At 36.5% G+C, this 19,067-nt stretch overlaps 2 protein-coding genes across 2 annotated transcripts in view; both read left to right on the top strand.

The window, feature by feature from the left end:
- The window catches only part of NMNAT2 (nicotinamide nucleotide adenylyltransferase 2), a 206,363-nt gene that overhangs the window by 9,320 nt on the left and 177,976 nt on the right, over positions 1 to 19,067 (top strand). The window lies entirely within an intron of this gene.
- On the top strand, positions 6,233 to 6,649 carry LOC132353103 (large ribosomal subunit protein eL22-like). The gene has a single exon (XM_059904025.1). The coding sequence runs from the start codon at positions 6,248 to 6,250 to the stop codon at positions 6,632 to 6,634; it is 387 nt and encodes a 128-aa protein (XP_059760008.1). The 5' UTR covers positions 6,233 to 6,247; the 3' UTR covers positions 6,635 to 6,649.

Below are 19,067 nucleotides of genomic sequence, written 5' to 3'. Positions count from 1 at the left end.
CTGGTTGTTGCTGCCTGGCAAGTTCGAGATGATTCCATTTAATGATACAGTTCAAAAAGGCTGATATAGACCATGAGAAACTTTGTATTGCCATTTTAAAAGCTGATATTCTCCAAAACAAAATATGTCATTTGAATTTGACCCTTGGGTACCATGCGAGTGTTACCCTTCTCTTACCTCTTACCCATATGATAAGAGTGAAAACACCAATTTAAAACAAATCATTACAAAGCAGTGCAGTCCAGACAGCTGTTAAACTACTAGACACTCTGCAGAAAATCCTTTTTTACCCCTTAGGTGATTTTGAGATCACTAGAAACCTTCTAACTAAATCTAACCATCTAACAATTGTAAGTTTTTATTCTTTTAAACTTTCTGTTCTATTGGGTAATACTAATATGTTTCCTTTACCAAAAATATTTTTACCTTGAATCCAATGACATTTTAATTTTTTTTATTCTACTACCTTAACCTCATCTTTAATTCATTATGCTGCTATCTCTCTAGTGGTATGTAATAAATACTTGGCTATAAATATGCCATAAATGGAAATATAATGGCAGGACTTGGTCATTTATTGGCTGTGAGAGATGGAGAGGAAGAAATCAAGGAGACTCCCAGGTTTCTGCTTGGGAAACTGGATGAAAATAGAAAGCATAAGAGAAGAAATAGTTTGGAGAGATGAATGGATGTGGAGATAATGATTTTGTTGTGGACATGTTGAACTGTAGTTGTCTGGAGTTGAGAGATCTTGAAGATCTGGAGAACTTGAGAGAAATTTGAGCTAGAGTTGTGAATTTGGTAGTCATCAGCATGTAGATGGTAACCAAAGATGCTTGAGTGGTTTCAGAAAGCTTGCCTATAAAATGAGAAAGCTAGGAGAGGTTTTGTCTTAGGAAGAGGTGAGAGCCTTCAGCAGAAAGGATAGAACAATAAGAGATAAGAGAGGCTGAGTAGTTAGGATTGTGGCTTCTGAGGAAATGGGAAGAGATGGACTTTCAGGACACAAAGGCAGAGATGGAAATCTCTTTTCCGGTAGAATAATAATGAGATGGTAAATTGTGGAGTTTCTCCCCCCTCCCCCATGTTTTCTTTTATCCCTTGCCCTTTAGGATTTTAAAACTTTGGGTTACAAAATCACATAGGCTCTGAAGAATTCAGGACAAAGACTGATGATTTAAGGGTAAGGCTTTCAGCACCAGAATATATTAAAAGTTCCTCAAATTGATGAACACAGAAAATCAGAGAGGAGAGAAAGAAACAAAGGGACTTTGTGCTCTGCCTCCCATCCTTCGCCAGAAGCCTGAGGAGATTTATAGAGATTCTTAATAGGTTTCTGGCATTTGAGAACAGAAGAAACCTCAATCTCCATTACTGAGTAAAGCCAAAGAAGGTAGCAAGACCACAGAGTTCCTCGCATCCAGAAAGGCAGAGGAAAATAGTCAAAATGGTATTGTGAGCTATGCTTTGAATTTCCACATCTTCTCCAAGAACTCCAATCACAAAAACTTTTTTTTTTTTTAATTAAGAGCCGTGTCTGGGTTCATTAACAAGATAATCATCTCTAGGTAACAGAAATGAAAAAGCAACACCACTAGGTTAGTAAAGCTAGAGCTGTGGCCCTGATGGTCTTCTGGGTCTGGAAGCAGGTAGAAGTTGGCTAGGAGTTTGAATTCCTCAGAGCATTGGGGATCAACAGCACCCCATACAGGGTGTGGCACATTAGCCAGGCTCACTGTGAAACTGGGATTTGGGAAAAGCTTCCAAATGATTTCCACCCTGACCTAGAGTTTAAAAAACAAAATAAATAAACAAAGCCCCTACCTGTCTGTGGTAGTGGAAGGAAGAATAGAAATCAGTGGACACAGGACTTATGCCAGTCTGCTTTCCTGCCTAGAGGACAGATCTGTTATCTTCCCCAATATCCCTGAGGGTCAGGAGTCCTGTGACACCTAGTTCTGGACTAGGGGGTCTCCGAATCTACATGGAGGCTACACTAAAACAGCAAATGGAGTGGAACAGGTAGAAAGATAAAGCTACCATTTAAGATGAGCTGCAAATTACAATTCACACACAAGGCAAGTTAATGCTAAAAACATTAACCAACCTCTCAACTTAGTCTTGTTTAATTGATCTGTGAGTTTCTAATAAATTTATATTAAAACTTCCCAATATTATTGTTGATCTACTTTTTTTTTTCTTATAATTCGTTACTTTTTGTTTAATTGCATGGTTATACGGTTAGCTGGATAGAACTTGGTGATTTTTAAATTTTTATCATTTTTAATATAATTTTAATCATTATGTAATGTATTTTTATCCTTATCAATACTTGCTTTAAACAGTTATTTTATCTGATATTCGTATTCTTCTATAACTTTTTTTTTGGTTAGCATTTGCTTGCTATAACTTTTTACTTTATTTTCAACCTTTCTATGCTATTTTATTATTGGTGCATCTTTTGTAAACATCAGGTAGCTGGGTTTTCTTTTTTTATTCCTGACAGTCTCTGTTGTTTAACTGGAAAGTTCAATTCATATGAGTATGATCTATTTAAAAGTACCTCTACCATCTCTACCATTTACTTTTGATTTTCTGTTTACAATGCTTTCTCCTTGTTTTATTCGTTTGCTTACCTTAACTGCTTTTGTTGAATTGATAACTTTTCAAATTCTCTTACTTTTACCTCTGCTAATTTGGAAACTATAAATTATATTTTGCCTATGCTATAAGCAGCTACTCTTAAATTTTTAAATGTATACTTAACTATTTATTTTCCTAACAATTTATAGTTTTTAAAATACAACTATCCTTCTGCCCCAACAAGGCTGTGTTTTAGCTACCAAATGTATTGAGCAGTTATTGCTCTCTAGAACTTTAGTTCCATATTTATTAGAACATAACATAAAAGTTACTATACAATCAATGTATAATTAGATTTATCAATCTAATTTATCAATTTTTGTGTTTACCACTTGTTTCTTTAATACCACATTTTCATTGTGAACTCACTTTTCTTTTTGCTGCAATACATCATTTAGTAATTCATTCAATAAAAATTTATGGTTGGTAAACTCAGTTTTGAAAGAAAAGTTTTCTATTTCACCATTATTCTTGAATTATAGCTTAGCCAGGTATAGAAATCTATGTTGCCAGTTATTTTCCCCTCAGTGCTTTGGAATTATTACCATGTTGACCTCTGGTATCCTTTGTTGGTGATGAGAATTCTGTTGTCTTAATTATCATTCTTTTGTGGGTAATCTATGTTTTCTCTTTGGTGGCGTTTGAAATTTTCTCTTTATTCTCAATGTTAGGCATCTTCACTACAGTGCATCTGGATATGAATTTCTTTTCTTTTTTTTTTTTTTTTTTGTACTTAATAACTGCTTTTATTTCAAAAACTTTAGAAAATTCTTAGTATCATCTCTCCAAATATGACTTCCACCGTACCGTTTATTCTCTTCCTAAAACTACTAATTAGGTGCATCCTTCGTGTATTCTATGTATTGCTATGTAACAAACCACTCCAAAACATAGTGGCATGAAACAATAACCATTTTATTAATCTCCAAGGTTCTGTATGATAGGAATTTGGATAGGTACTTCAAGGATAGCTTGACTCTGCTTCATGATGTCCAGGGTGTCAAATGAGAAGACTTGAACAGCTGGTGGTCACTTGAATGGCTGTTTTTTTTTTTTTCATTCACATGTCTGGGCTACAGTGACAAAGGCAGGACTCTACTGGACCTATAGACTGGAGTATCCACACATGACTTCTCCATGTGCTTTGGGTTTCCTCACACTGTAGTGGCCTCATGGTAATCATACTATTTACATGGCAGCTCAGGGCTCCAATAGTGACTATTCCAGAAAACAAGGCAAAAGCTGCCCAGATTGGGGAGTGCAGGGGCTAGACCCATCTCTTAATAGAAGGAGTATCAAAGAATCTGTGGCTGTAATTTTAAACTGCCACAATATAGTTTAAAAATACATGCTATAACAGGGAACTATATTCAATATCCTGTGATAAACCATAATGGAAAAGGATATAAAAAAATAATGTCTGTCTTTGTATAACTGAGTCACTTTGCTCTACAGCAGAGATTGGCACAGCATTGTAAATCAACTATACTGCAATTTTAAAAAAATAATAATAAAATATATGCTATATTCTACATGAATTCCTTAGATTAATCTTCTAATTCAATAATTCTTGATAAATTGGGAGAGGGTAATCCCTTCACAATGTGTGTGTATATCAAATCATCACAATGTACACTTTAAATGTCTTATGATTTTGTCAGTTAAACCTCTAACAAAGCTGAAATAATTTATTCTCTGACTGTAATGAGTTTAGAGTTTATCTCATTGAATATTTTTATCACAATGTCTGTTTTTCTATTTAGTTATTTTTGATTTTCATCTTTCCTTAATTCATATCTTCTTGTTTCTTAAGCTTTTATATTTTTTTTTAGGTATTTTATTTTTTAACTCTTTGAATGCATTTATTGTAAAGTCATTTTAAGATTACTTGCCAATATGGACTTCTATTCCAGATCATCTTCAGGGAACAGAGATTTCTATAATATTTTTTAAATGGAAATGTAGTTGATTTACAATGTTATATTAGTTTCAGGTGTACAGCAAAGTGATTCAGTTTTATATATATAAATATATATTCTTTCTCAGATTCTTTTCCATTATAGGTTGTTACAAGATACTGAATATAGTTTCCTGTGCTATACAGTAGGACCTTGTTGTTTATCTATTTTATATATAGTAATGTATATCTGTTAATCCCAAGCTCCTAATTTATTCCTCCTCCCCTTTCCCCTTTGGGAACCATAAGTTTGTTTTCTATGTCTGTGAGTCTATTTCTGTTTTGTAAATAAGTTAATTTGTATCATTTTTTTAGATTTCACATATAAGTGATAGCATATGATATTTGTCTTTCTCTGTCTGACTTACTTTACTTAGTATGATAATCTCTAGGTCCATCCATGTTGTTACAAATGGCAACACTTTATTCTTTTTTATGGCTGAGTAATATTCCATTGTATATATGTACCACATCTTCTTTATCTATTCATCTGTCCATGGACATTTAGGTTGCTTCCATGTCTTGGCTATTGTAAATAATGCTGCTATGAACACTGGGGTGCATGTATCTTTTCTAATTAGAGGTTTTGTCTTTGCTGGATATATGTCCAGAAGAGGATCATTTAGTAACTATGTTTTTAGTTTTTTAAGGAACCTCCATACTGTTCTCCATAGTGGCTGCACCAATTTACATTCCCACCAACAGTGTAGGAGGGTTCCCTTTTCTCCATACCCTCTCCAGCATTTATTATTTGTAGACTTTTTGATGATGGCCATTCTGACCAGTGTTAGGTGATACCTCATTGTAGTTTTGATTTGTATTTCTCTAATCATTAGTGATATTGAACATCTTTTTATGTGCCCATTGGCCATCTGTATATCTTCTTTGGAGAATATATTATATACCCACATATATAAAAACCCTCTACTTAACAGATAGAGAATTCACATTCTTCTCAAACACACATCAAACATTTATAAAATCTGACCAGATATTTTAATGAATCACTATAGTAAAGACCACATTCTGTGATCAGAATTTAGTTAAATTAGAAATTCTCATATGTTTGAATACTTAAAAGCACATTCCTAAATAATTCATGATTTAAATAAAAAATTACACATCATTTAGAAAAGAAAAACAAAGAAAATACATGATAGAACTTGGATAATGCAGATAAAGCTGTCATTTGAAAGAAAGTTATGACATTAAATGCATTTATTCAAAATTATTTCAAGTGAATGAACTAAGCATTCACTTCAAGGACCTGGGAAATGAATAGAGTCAACCTCCCCAAAATACCATTGATCAATGAATCCAAAAACTGGTTCTCTGAGAAGACCAATAAAACAAATTTCTAGCAAGCCACAATGAGAAGAAGATAACACAAATGATATTGGAAATTCACCCCTGCACCTGGCGATTTGGGACCCATGGAGTGGGGACCAGGCAGTATAACTCCATTGGGGCTGCATTTGCCTGCACATCCTCACCAAGCCGTTCAGCCCCACGAGTGTCCAGCCTTAGGACCCATCCAGCTGTGGGGCTAGATGATGTGACTCCAGGTTATGTCACCACCCCAGAACAAATTTTGTAAGAATTTCTCTCTCGAGTTCACCCAACTCGTTTTCTGCCTTCGCTGCCGCCATGGCGCCTGTGAAAAAGCTTGTGGTGAAGGGGGGCATAAAAAAGAAGCAGGTCCTGAAGTTTACTCTTGACTGCACCCATCCTGTAGAAGATGGAATCATGGATGCTGCCTATTTTGAACAGTTTCTTCAGGAAAGAATCAAAGTGAATGGAAAAGCTGGGAATCTCGGAGGAGGTGTTGTAACAATCGAAAGAAGCAAAAGCAAGATCACTGTAACTTCCGAGGTGCCTTTTTCCAAAAGGTATTTGAAATATCTCACCAAAAAATATTTGAAGAAGAATAATCTCCGTGATTGGTTATGCGTAGTTGCTAACAGCAAAGAAAGTTACGAATTACATTACTTCCAGATTAATCAAGATGAAGAAGAGGAGAAAGATGAGGATTGAAACTCAGTTATCTGGAGTATTTTGTATGAATTCTTAAATAAAATTCAGGAAACAAACAAAAAAAAAGAATTTCTCTCTTTTTTTTGTAATTTATTTTTATAATGGAATATAGCTGATTTTCAATGCTGTGTTTCTGCTGTACATCCACTTGATTCACTTACAGAGAGACATCAATAAATTCTTTTTCAGATTCTTAAAAAAAAAAGAAATTCAAAGGGGGACATAATTAGAGATACAGTAGAGATTAAGAATATCATTGCTTATACTTTACAATTTATAATATTGAGTGGCTTTTTGTCAATAAATTGAAAACTGAGATAGAACTTACAATTTACCAGAAAAATACAAATTAAAAAGTTGACTTAAGAAGAAATAGAAAATCTAAATAAATCAGTCATCAACAAAATAGATCAATAGTCCACAGTCTCTCAAACCCTTCCCCCATCCCTTGCCAAAGAAACCATGCCAGGTGGTTTTACAGGTAAGTTTTACCAAATTTAATGGAACAGACAATCCCATATTATATAATTATTCCCAACAATAGAAGTAAAGACAACCCAGCTTATTTTATGAAGTTACTATGATACTGATACCAAAATAGAAGAATTCTACAGGCAAAGAAAATTATAGATGAATCTCATTTTTTTGAACACTGATATGAAAATTATATAAAGTAATTAGGAAATCAAATCCAGCAGCGTATACAAAAAAAAAAATACATCAAGCACAAATAAAGTTTACCTCAAATATAAAGGTGCTACAAAAATTTAAAATGCATCTGTAATCTACCTTGTTATCAGATTAAGGAAAAGGCCCATATGCTCATCTCAGTAGATACAAAAAAAGCATTAAAATGTCAAGAACTATAATTTAAAAACAAAATCTCTTAGCTAACAAAGACTATTAACTTGATGTGGGTATATACCAAGAGTCTATAACAAACATCATATATAATTATGAGACTGTAAAAGCAATCCCATTAAAGTCAAGAACATGACATACCTGCTATAACCTCTATAATTAAACATTTTACTACCAGTTCTAGTCCTTATATTTAAGAGGAAAAAAAAGGTATGCAATCATTAACAAGGAAGAGAACAAAATATTTTCAGACAACATCATTTTTTAAACTAGAATCTCCAAGAGGCTCTTCAAGAAAAAAAAAAAAAAATTAGACTAAGTGTTCAGCAATGTTGCTAAATCACAATCAATGTAAAAAATCAATAGCAATCCTATATACCTAAGTAATAGGAAATCCATACACCTATGTAGTGGTGGGGGGGGGGGCGGGTGTTAAACATCGCATTTACAATTACAGTATAAACAATAAGATGCCCAGGAATAAATCTTACAAAAATGTGCAAGACCTTTATGGCTAAAATACCAAAGGGGGAATAAAAGATTTTAATAAAAATTATGTAATACTAAATTCACAGAAAAATCAATACCACAAGTATTATGCTACTCCACAATTAAGTGCAATTTCAATCAAAATCCCAACAAAACTTTTTTTGTGGTATTTGACAAACTAATTCTAAAGTTAATTATAAAGAGAAAAGGTCTAAGAAGAGCCAAGACACTTCTAAAAAACCAAGGAAGTGTGATTTATTCCCCAGATAGGAAGATTCCTCATAGAGCTATAGTAATTAGATGGTGCAGTGTTGTAAAATGAAGGAGAGCACTGAAGTAGACACAAGTGTGTATGGGACCTTGGCATATGATAGAGGAAGCATTATAGACCTAGTGAATTTGGGGGCTACTGACTTTCTGTACTGAAAGAAATGAAATTAGATCACTATCTCATACCTTATGCCAGCAGTTCTTAAAATTTTTTGGTCTCAGAACTCATTGACACTCTTAAAAATTATTGAAGATCCCTCAGAGTTTTTCTTTATATGGGTTGTATCTGTCGATATTTACCAAATGCTACGTTCTGAATGTTTGTGTCCACCCAAAATTCATGTGTTGAAACCCTAAAGTCCCCTATATATAAACGAGTTCCTTTCCAAGAGCACGTTCATAAGTCCAATTTGTTCTTAAGTCCAACAAAGTTAGCCTACGTACCCAACTAACACAATCGGCTATATAGTACTGCACTGTAATAGGTTTCTAATACTTTTCACACAGATAATACATTAAAAAAAACAAAAAATAAAACATTTTTAATCTTATAGTACAGTACCTTGAAAAGTACAGTAGCACCATACAACAGCTGGCATACAGGGGCTGGCATCAGGTGAACAGGCAAGAAGAGTTACTGACTAGAGAAGGGAGAGGTGGTGGGAGATGGTAGAGCTGAAGGATCATCAGCAGTAGGAGATGGAGGGACTTCCCTGGTGGCGCAGTGGTTAACAATCTGAGCTCCCATTGCAGGGGGCCCGGGTTCCATCCCTGGTCAGGGAACTAGATCCCACATGCATGCCACAACTAAGAGTTTGCATGCCACAACTAAGGAGCCCACCTGCCACAGCTGAGACCCAGAGCAACCAAATAGATAAATATTCAAAAAACAAAAAAAAAAAAGGAGACGGAGGGCAAGCTGCAATTTCACTCATGCCTGTCATTGATGGAATGCATGGTCCCATCTTTGAAAGTTCACAGCTTGAAGGTTTGTATGTAGGGGACTTACTGAATAGCACTTTCCTCTATGTGAGAATACAATGAGAAGCCTGTGACCAGAAAGAGGTTCCCTCAACCAACCATGCTGGTACCCTAAACCTCAGATTTCCAGCCTCCAGAACTGTGAGCAATAAATTTCTGCTCTTTATGAGCTACCCAGTCTGGGGTATTTTGTTATAGCAGCCTGAACCAACTAAGATACTATATTGAAAATTAAAAGTAAGAAATGTATAAAACACATGAACAGATAAGCACACATTCCATTAGCCATCAGAGTGATGACATCATCACATGTCATGTACCCTCTGGAAAATTCTGCTGCTCATGAGAGAATGAGAGTGAAAAAAAGCAAATAATGTCTTAGTATTATTACAAAAATTGTTTTGGTCTTGCAAATCTGAAAACGTCTTGGGGACCCCCGGTATCCCCATACTATAGTTTGAGAACCACTGCTCTAAACTAAACTCCAGATGAATTAAGGATCTAAACCTGGGACAAAATAAAAACTTTATAACTATTAGAAGAAATTATAGGTGCACACATTAGGGCAACAGGGGAAGGAAGGATTATTTAAACAGTACATCAAAAGCACAAATTATAATAAAGGAAAAGCCTAATAAATTTGAATACTCCAAATTTAGTACCTCTGTTTGATAAAGTATCTCACACACAGTATTAAAAGGAAAGCCACGGTCTGGGAGAAGATAGTTGTAACATATTTATCAAACAAAGGATTAATATTCAGACAATATAAATTACTTTTATAAATAAGAGAGAGACAAACAACCTGACAGAAAAATAGGTAAAAGAACATATGCCCAACCTCCCTAGTAATCAGAGAAATATAAAGCATCCATCAGATTGGGAAATATTTCTAAAACTCACAATACCAAGTGTTGACTATTAGTTATATGGAAGCGAGAAATCTTACCTACTGCTGGTGGAAGTGTAAATTGGTACAACCACTTAGAAGAGCAGTTTAGAAATGCCTTGTCCGGTTGAAAATGCATACGTTCTATGATCCAGAAACTCCGCCTCTAGATACATAATTTAAAACAAATGTTGAAAAATGCATGAGGATACATTGATTCATTGATTGAATAAATGTTTGTCAAGTTCCTACCTGAACCAAGCATCATAGTAGGCTTTGGGAATAAAAAAGTGAACAAAGACTGCTCTCATGAAACTAAGTGAAACAGACTTATGGAGATATATAGATTAGATATAGATAAATAGATATTTTATAAGCATTAAAAGAAATTATTATTAGAAGAAGAGTCTATGTACCAGTTCAAGGAGGGTCCAGTACCTTGAAACAAGGTTTAGCAGGGTAAAGGGATGGGGGCTGGAGGTGCTATTTTAGGTGGGATGAATCGGGAAGGCCTTCCTGAGAAGGTGAATTTTAGGAGATTTAGAGAAATGAGGGAGCAAGGTCTATGTTTAAGTTCTGAAGAAGGTACATTTCAGGCAAGAAAGCATGGCAAACACAAATGCTCTGAAGCAGAAATGAGCTTGGAACATTGGAAGAAAGAAAGAAAGCCCATAAGGCAAAGTGGAATTAGCACTTGGGGTAGGATAGAAAACTATTGTAGTAGTAGGAGAGAGACATTGGTGGCTTGGACTTGTTTAAAAGTGTTGAGAAGTGATTGGATTCAGGATACAGAACAGACAACTTGGTGATGGGGATTTGAGGTGTGAGGGAAAAGTTTCAAGGCTGACTGAGGTTTTAGGCCGACGTGCCTGGTGAAGCCATTTACTAAGATAGAGATAATTAAGGAGTAGCAGAAGGTGAAAAGGGGCAGGAAAGGATAGTCACTACAGTTTCGTTGGTATTAATAAAACACTGGAAATACCCCCAAGAATGAATGTGTAGGGTACTGACAAAGTATGGTATATTGATTTGATGAAATACTATACAGAAGTTAAAATAACTAGTATCAATACATGGATGAATCCTGAAAATACTCTGCAACATCAAATTGCAGCCTATTATATTCACTATGATACTATTTGTAAACTTTTAAAAAACAGATACCAGATATTGGTTTTGGCTACAAATATATAAAACAAAAGCATAACAACATGGACTAGATTTGTACCAAATTCATGTTATTGGTTGTCTCTAGGGAATGAGGGAGAGAAGGGAGTGAAGCTGCGAAGGGCACCTAGGGGACTTCACCTTTACTGTACTGAAGGAAAATATGAAAGAGTAACATTTGTTCATTTGGGGTAATAAGTACATGGATGGTTTATATTATCGAATGTACTTTTGAAAATGTGTTTTCATGAAAAAAGGGCAAAGAAAGACTGAACAGTGTCTAGGAAGATGGGCCCAAGCCAGTCCCATGCTTCAGTGGAATGACTTCGAGAGCACCTAAAGGCCTGAATGAGTTGACAACCCAGCAGCACCCAGCATGGGTTGATAGATGGCTTATGGTGGTGATCTACTGGCTGCCAGTGCTAATAGACAGTGGCTGCAGTCTACATGGCGTGGGTCCCCAAACCAGGTCCACACCCAACCCCTGCCCACAGCATAAATGCAGTACCCAAACTGAAATTTAAATACAACCCAGAGAAAGGGAGAAAATTGGTTAAGGTTATATTTCTGCCAACGTCAGTATGGACATTGAGTTTATGCTGCATTTTTTTAAATTTAATTTATTTATTTATGTTTGGCTGTGTTGGGTCTTCGTTTCTGCGCGAGGGCTTTCTCTAGTTGCGGCAAGCGGGGGCCACTCTTCATCGCGGTGCGCGGGCCTCTCACTATCGCGGCCTCTCTTGTTGCAGAGCACAGGCTCCAGACGCGCAGGCTCAGTAGTTGTGGCTCACGGGCCTAGTTGCTCCGCGGCATGTGGGATCTTCCCAGACCAGGGCTCGAACCCGTGTCCCCTGCATTGGCAGGCAGACTCTCAACCACTGTGCCACCAGAGAAGCCCTATGCTGCATTTTTATGTTAGAAAAGAAGAAAGCAGCACGGGGAACTCTACTCAATTCTCTATAATGGCCTATATGGGAAAAGAATCTAAAGAAAAGTGGATATATGTATATGCATAACTGATTCACTTTGCTCTACACCTGAAACTAACACAACATTGTAAATCAACTATACTCCAATAAAAATAAAAAAAAATAAAAAAAAAGAAGAAAGCAAGGATGAATAGTGATGTAGATAAATTTCTCATTGGGAAGAAGACTGGGTTGTCTTGGGTTGGGAAGGAAGAGGCAGGGGGAAGTGGCCTGATAAACTGAGAGAATATGTGTGGCAAGAATAATGAAATGAACTAGCAGGAAGCCCAGGAGCTGTGGTTCTGGTGAGAGGTGTGAATTTACAATTAGCAATGCTGAATGGCTCCAACTGGCTGTGACCACGGGACTAGGAGGGTGAAGGTGGGGACAGCTGGGGTCTCCGACTCCTTTTCTCCTGATTTATATTTGGTGATCTATAAAAGAAATGTTTTCTCTTTATTTTACAAACTGTAATTGTGAATGCTGGTAATTAAAGTATTCTGTTCATTGTTTAATACTTCATATATCTGCAGAATTACAGAAATCATGAAGCTAGCAAACCCTGGAGAGGTTATAGTCTTCCCCCTACTTCCAAAGTGTCAAGGCCAGAATTAATGTATATGTAAGGACCTCTTGGTATAAAGAATCTTTAACTTTTTGAGGTAACCTACTTAAATCTCAATCACTTTTGATTTAAGATCAACTTATTATTTTAATCCAATACCTCTCTACTTAGGGACAAGTTCTTGAGTTCAGTAAGATGAGGAGGGAATTCCCTGGCGATCCAGTGGTTAGGACTCCGTGCTTCCACTGCAGGGGGCACGGGTTCGATCCCTGGTTGGGGAGCTAAGATCACACAAGCTGCATGGGTGTGGTCAAAAAAAAAAAAAAAAAAAGTAAGATGAGGAATTCTGTCTCATATTACAAATGGAAAAGATAGGTAAGTGCCCTTTACACTTATCCTAAGTTGTCACTTCCCTAACTATCTTTGGTTCTCAGGTTATAAAAATATACACAATTTTCCCCAATCAAATTGTCAAAGATCAAAACATTTGATAAAATACTGATTTAATAGAGATTTAAGGAAGTAGCCACTCATACAGAGTTGGTGAGTGTATAAGGGATAGAGAACAATTGGGAAATATCTTTCAAAAGTAAAAATGTACATACCCATGGACACAAATTCCATTTCTAGGTGTTTATTCAGTGAGTCTACTAATGCAATATAGTTAATAATATGAAAGATTGGCAACAATATATCCCTCAATAGAATGATGAAATAAAATAACACAGGCATTCAGTGAACACCACACAGCTGTTAAAATAACCAAGGCACTAGCTCTCCATATATTAATATGGAAGGGTATTTAAGATATATTGATAAGTGAGAAAAATCAAGGTAGAAAGCAGTATGTATATTATGCTAGCGTCTGTGTGGAAAAGAAAGTATGTGTATGTGTAAACACACAGAATATCCATGGGAGGATATTTAAGAAACTGGTAGTAATTGTTGCCTCTGGAGAGGAAAACAGGATCACTGAGGGGCAGAGGAAGGAGAGAAACATCCTTTTAATGGTATGCTGTTTTGTGCCCTTTGCATTTTGTATCATGTGAGTATGTTATCTATTTACAAATAAACAAAAAATTAAAAACAAAAAAATCCACAGCCATGCAGATAGTCATTTATTTATTTATTAAATGTAAATAGATACTCCCTTACACTGAATGTTATTCATAAAACACTGCACCAGCAATTCTTGGACTATTGAAAAGAAATATACCACACAGTCAAGCATGGCTTCTTCAAATAGAGCATCATTCTGCAAATTAATTTCCCTTCATGTAAAGACAAGAGGTGACTTCTTAAGTGGTACAATCTGTGGATCATTAAAGAGACATCTAACCCCGAACATTTTCTATTGTTAACTTCCTGCAGTTCTGGAAACCCCTACCGTGAACTTTCTTTTTTGGGATAAAGGCACTGCATTTTCAGCAAGCCCTTTTTATGTTGCAAATGCGTAACATGATAACGTTAGGGTGGATTTATTCATAGTAGTCCCCTAGCAGAAAGCACTTCCTGAGGAATGAGGTTGGTTTTGGTGGGAGGGAGTTAAAAAACAAAACAAAAAAAAACTCTGATGCATGCAACTCTGCAAAGGAAAGTTTATATCCTAGAGATTTGCCAAATGATAGTTCCTGGGTAGTAAGAGGCATTATAAAGGCACTGAGCGTTTAGGAGAAATGGAGAAAGCATGCATCTGTGTAGAGAGTGCAAATATAAACCCCACCCAGTTTTCATGAAGCAAGTATAGTAGCGTGAAGCCCTACAGTGAAACTACAGGAAGATCAAAAGTCACAGTAATTGGGTATAGCTTGACAGATGCTGGTGTCCTCAGTATGGTTTTTTTTTTTAGGTATAAGAGTAATATAACCTGTTATAAAATGGTTTCATACACATAATCTACCCCAGTATTAAACAATATGTATTCTGAATAATAGTAGCCTCTTTGGATGTTAATAGATGTTGCTAAATAATGTATTCTATCACCAAATAAGTTTGGGCAACAATAGTTTAACAGAAGTTTTTTTCTTGGTGAGACATCACAGACCCTATAACATGCAAGTATGTATTTCCCAAAGGGAAAAAAATACGCAATGTGTCCAAAATTAGCTTCCCACAGATCCTTAAAAAAAACAAAAAACCACAGCACATCTTATGAACTAATGTTATGCAGGACAGTGGGGAATAGTTGATCCTTCCTATTCCTGCCCTGGCCTCCCATTTCTATCCTGATGATCTCTTCCATCTTGTTTTACCTTACCCTCCCCTGAATCATTACATATGCTCCATTATGATGTCTATACTTAGAAAATGTTGATGACATCAAAAGTGATGATGACCTCCGTGCAAAGTCTTCCTTAACCACTTACTGCCGTATTCCTATACATGGGTACAGTAGGAGTCTCTGCATTTTCTGACCAGTCACAATGTGTAACAAGACTCAGAGAGATCAGTGTCAGACTGGAGCAAGCCTGAATGTGACACCTCATTGTCAGTGAGGCCTGTTCTTTAGGTGTCACGGTGCTCTCTGTAGTCTGGTCTTGCCTTCTCTTAGTCCTCAAAGACTGAGTTTAGGGCTTGGCCTTAGGCCTCCCTAAAGCGGTCATAATGCCTTTTTCCACTCTTCCATGTTTGATCATCTAAATTCCGAAATTCTTAAAGGCTAAAATTAAATTTCTTCAGAGTTAAAAACTCCAGACCATAGAATGCCACCCATCTCTGGCCACTACAAATGTGACATGACTTGGGATAGTGGGATAGCTCTGGCCAACATATTTTCCAAGGGTAAAAGATAGCAGTAGTGGTGGCACTGCTGGTCTTTTTCCTCAAGAGAATCTGATTATATATATGTAAAATCAGAATAGGGCTTACTCCAGCCCTTAGTGTCCATCTGAACATTTTATCTCATTCAGAAGAATTACGAATCCATCTCTAAAGAGCTTTGTAAAATAATTTGTCTTCACTGAAGTCTTGAAGAGGTAGCAAAGTGGTGAATCATATAACGTAACAAACAACAGAACTTTAAAATCTTTTCTGTTTGTTTCCCCCAAAACACCCACATCACAGAGGAAGTGCTGTCAAAATGCCCCTTTTCAGCTTTTCAGTCACTCCCCTTATCTCTCACTTGTCTACTTTCTCTTTCCACTTCCTCTTCCTTCCACATGTTTTCCACTGAGAGTTTCTTACCTTTTAAAAAATTAACATAAATCACTTTAGCTTCTCCTCCAGCTATTTTTTCTAGCTCTTATCACCCTTTCTTCCTCTACCTCCCCCCACTTAGTCCATTAACTCAACATGGAAGCTGGGGGAGAACAGAAGGAGAGAGAAGATAGTTCTTACACGTTACACTTTTCTTCTGTTATATACATATACACATAACATGTTATATGTTATACATATTTAATATGTTATATGTATTATATAATATATAACATATGACATATATAACATATATATGACATATTTTTTATATATATATATATTTTAATATATAATATGTGGAATGTCCAACAGAGCCTCATTATAACACACTTTGCCATCTGTCCTGTAAGACTGCTAACTTAATGTACCAATCAGGTATTTTCTGATACTCCAGTAACTAATTCTCTTTTCAAAGTTCATGCCCTTTACTCAATTTCACAGTATAGTAAATGGCGTTCTAAGGAGTCTCTCCAAAGATTGTGTAATTAAGCTGAGTGTGATTAAAACAAATGGACAAAATATCCAGGTATTGGTCATTTCTATAAATAAAGCCAGCCATCTATCTGTCTTGCTCTGGTCTCACGTGGGAAGACCCTCTGATGTTTTACTTGTGCTCAGCAAGATAAGGAAAGCACTAAGTAGGAATTAGGTCAGCTGCTTTCCACTGCCTATCACAGTCATCAAAGCAAATTTCTTAGGCTTAGAAGTTTCATGTCTTTTAAATGGATTCTGTGTTCTCTTTTCTTCTGTACAAACCAGAAAGGTATTTGTAAAACATCCCACTGTCAAGCAAGTTTATACATCATAGTGTATGTATGTGTGTGTGTGTGTGTGTGTGTGTGTGTGTGTGTGTAGGCTTTTATGATTATTCTCAACTTATTTTTTGGCTTGCATATCTAATTATTTACTGAAAGAATGTTTCATATGTAAACTATGCAAAAACACATATCTAGGCTGAGTATAAGATTTTAGAATCAAAATTAAGAACTTCTTCAGAGAGAAACAAAACTTGAAAAAGAATGGAAAATGTTAGAATATACTTCCTGATCTTCCTGCTGCTTGATCTTGGTCAGAGTGAAATCAGGATTCAGTGGTGAGGACCACATCCTGTTGCCATGGGAATGATTGTACTGTCACAAATTTAGTACTATGACTTCATGGTGAAAAGGAACAGATGGTCTGGAAGAGAATGAAGGCCTAGGGTTAGCAAAATTGTTTGGGGAATAAGCCATCTTAGATCCTTTTTGGAAGTAGGTAGGAGCATAAATAATAAGCAAAAACTACTTCACTGTGGTTTTACAAAAGCCACTGAGCAAGAAAGAGCTTAGCCAGGTAAAACTACAAAGTTCATTTCCAATGGGAGAAAAAAATATTTTAATGTAGGATGAAGCACAGGTAAAACTACAATACAGCTTACAGTATTCCAAAGCTGCCTCTTCACCCTTCGCCAGCCTCTCACTTCACCACTGTTGAAGTCAGTAATATCTAGAACCCTTAGGGCCAGCAGCAAGGCCCATATCGGCCACATTTTTTTACACCGTCCCATTTTTAGGTATTTCTGGCTTCAGTGTTGGTTTGATTCTGGCATCCCGAGCCGTACATTTCCAAACAGCCTCAAGAACACAGGCTTAGATAGCTGGGCTCATCCGGTTGAGGCCAGCTGTAGGGGTATCTATAGCCAGCTCATCTTACCCCCGAGTGGCCACGGGTCCAGACCTAATCTCCAGCCATGTTGGCACTCTGGAAAATAGTCTCCACTAAAATCATTCATCCTTAGAAATACACTTTTTATTTGGAGTAAAGGCAACAAGAGAGATTTCCCATCACTATCAACCTCTGGGAATGATTACCAAGTAAATTAACCAAGAGATGCTAACATCAGTTAGCAACTAGTATGCGCCAGCCGAAGTGCTTAAAAATTCTTTTGTTGCTGTTTCGAAATAACTTTAGATTTACAGAAGAGTTGCAAATATAGTTGGAGAGCTCATGAATATCCTTCGTCTAGCTTCCCCTAACATGAACATGTTTTATAACCGTAGTACAATGACTGACACTGTGAAATTAACATTAGTGCAATACTATTAACTAAACTACTAACTAAATTGTGATTTCACCAGTTTTTCCATTAATGTCCTTTTTCGGCTTTGAGACCCAGTCCATGTTACACTTGGTCATTGCGTCTAAGTTCCCTTAAATCTGTGATAATTTCTCAGTCTTTCCTTGTTTTTCGTGACCTTGACAATTTTAAAGACTACTGATCAGGTAGGTTGTAGAATATCCCTAAACTGGGATTTTTCTGATATTTTCTCATGACTAGACTAAACTTGGAAATGATATCACAGAGTGAAGTGCCCTTCTGATTACATCATATCAGGGTTACATTGTATCAACATGACATAACTGATGATGTTAATCACATGGTTAAGCTGGAGGCTGCCAGTTTTCTGTACTGTGAAGTTACTATTTTTGCCTTTCCGTACTCTATTTGCTAGAAGAAGCCCAGTCCAGTCCATACTCAAGGAGAAGGGAATTAGGCTTCACATTCCAGAAGGATGATTATTAAAGAATTTGTGAACAAATGCTTAAACCACCGCAATAATTAATGTTCTTTTTTGGGGGGGTGAGATACTTTGAAGCTATGCAAATATTCTGTTTCTTCTTAGTTTCACCTGCTAATTTTAGGGGATCTTTCTTGAAGCAGTTATCACTGTGGTGCTCTAATGGTGATTTTCAATTTCTTTAATTCCTTCTATATTATTATTATTATTATTATTTTTATTTATTTTTGGCTGCATTGGGTCTTCGTCCTTGCGCACGGGCTTTCTCTAGTTGTGGCGAGTGGGGGCTAATCTTGGTTGCAGTGCACAGGTTTCTCATTGCCGTGGCTTCTCGTTGCAGAGCACGGGCTCTAGGCACACAGGCTTCTGTAGTTGTGGCACATGGGCTCAGTAGTTGTGGCTCGTGAGCTCTAGAGCACAGGCTCAGTAGCTGTGGCACACGGGCTCAGTTGCTCCACAGCATGTGGGATCTTCCCGGACCAGGGCT

Source organism: Balaenoptera ricei, chromosome 1, assembly GCF_028023285.1.
Source record: "Balaenoptera ricei isolate mBalRic1 chromosome 1, mBalRic1.hap2, whole genome shotgun sequence".
In the NCBI taxonomy this organism is placed as follows: Eukaryota; Metazoa; Chordata; class Mammalia; order Artiodactyla; family Balaenopteridae; genus Balaenoptera; species Balaenoptera ricei.
This window is presented reverse-complemented; position numbering and strand designations above follow the sequence as displayed.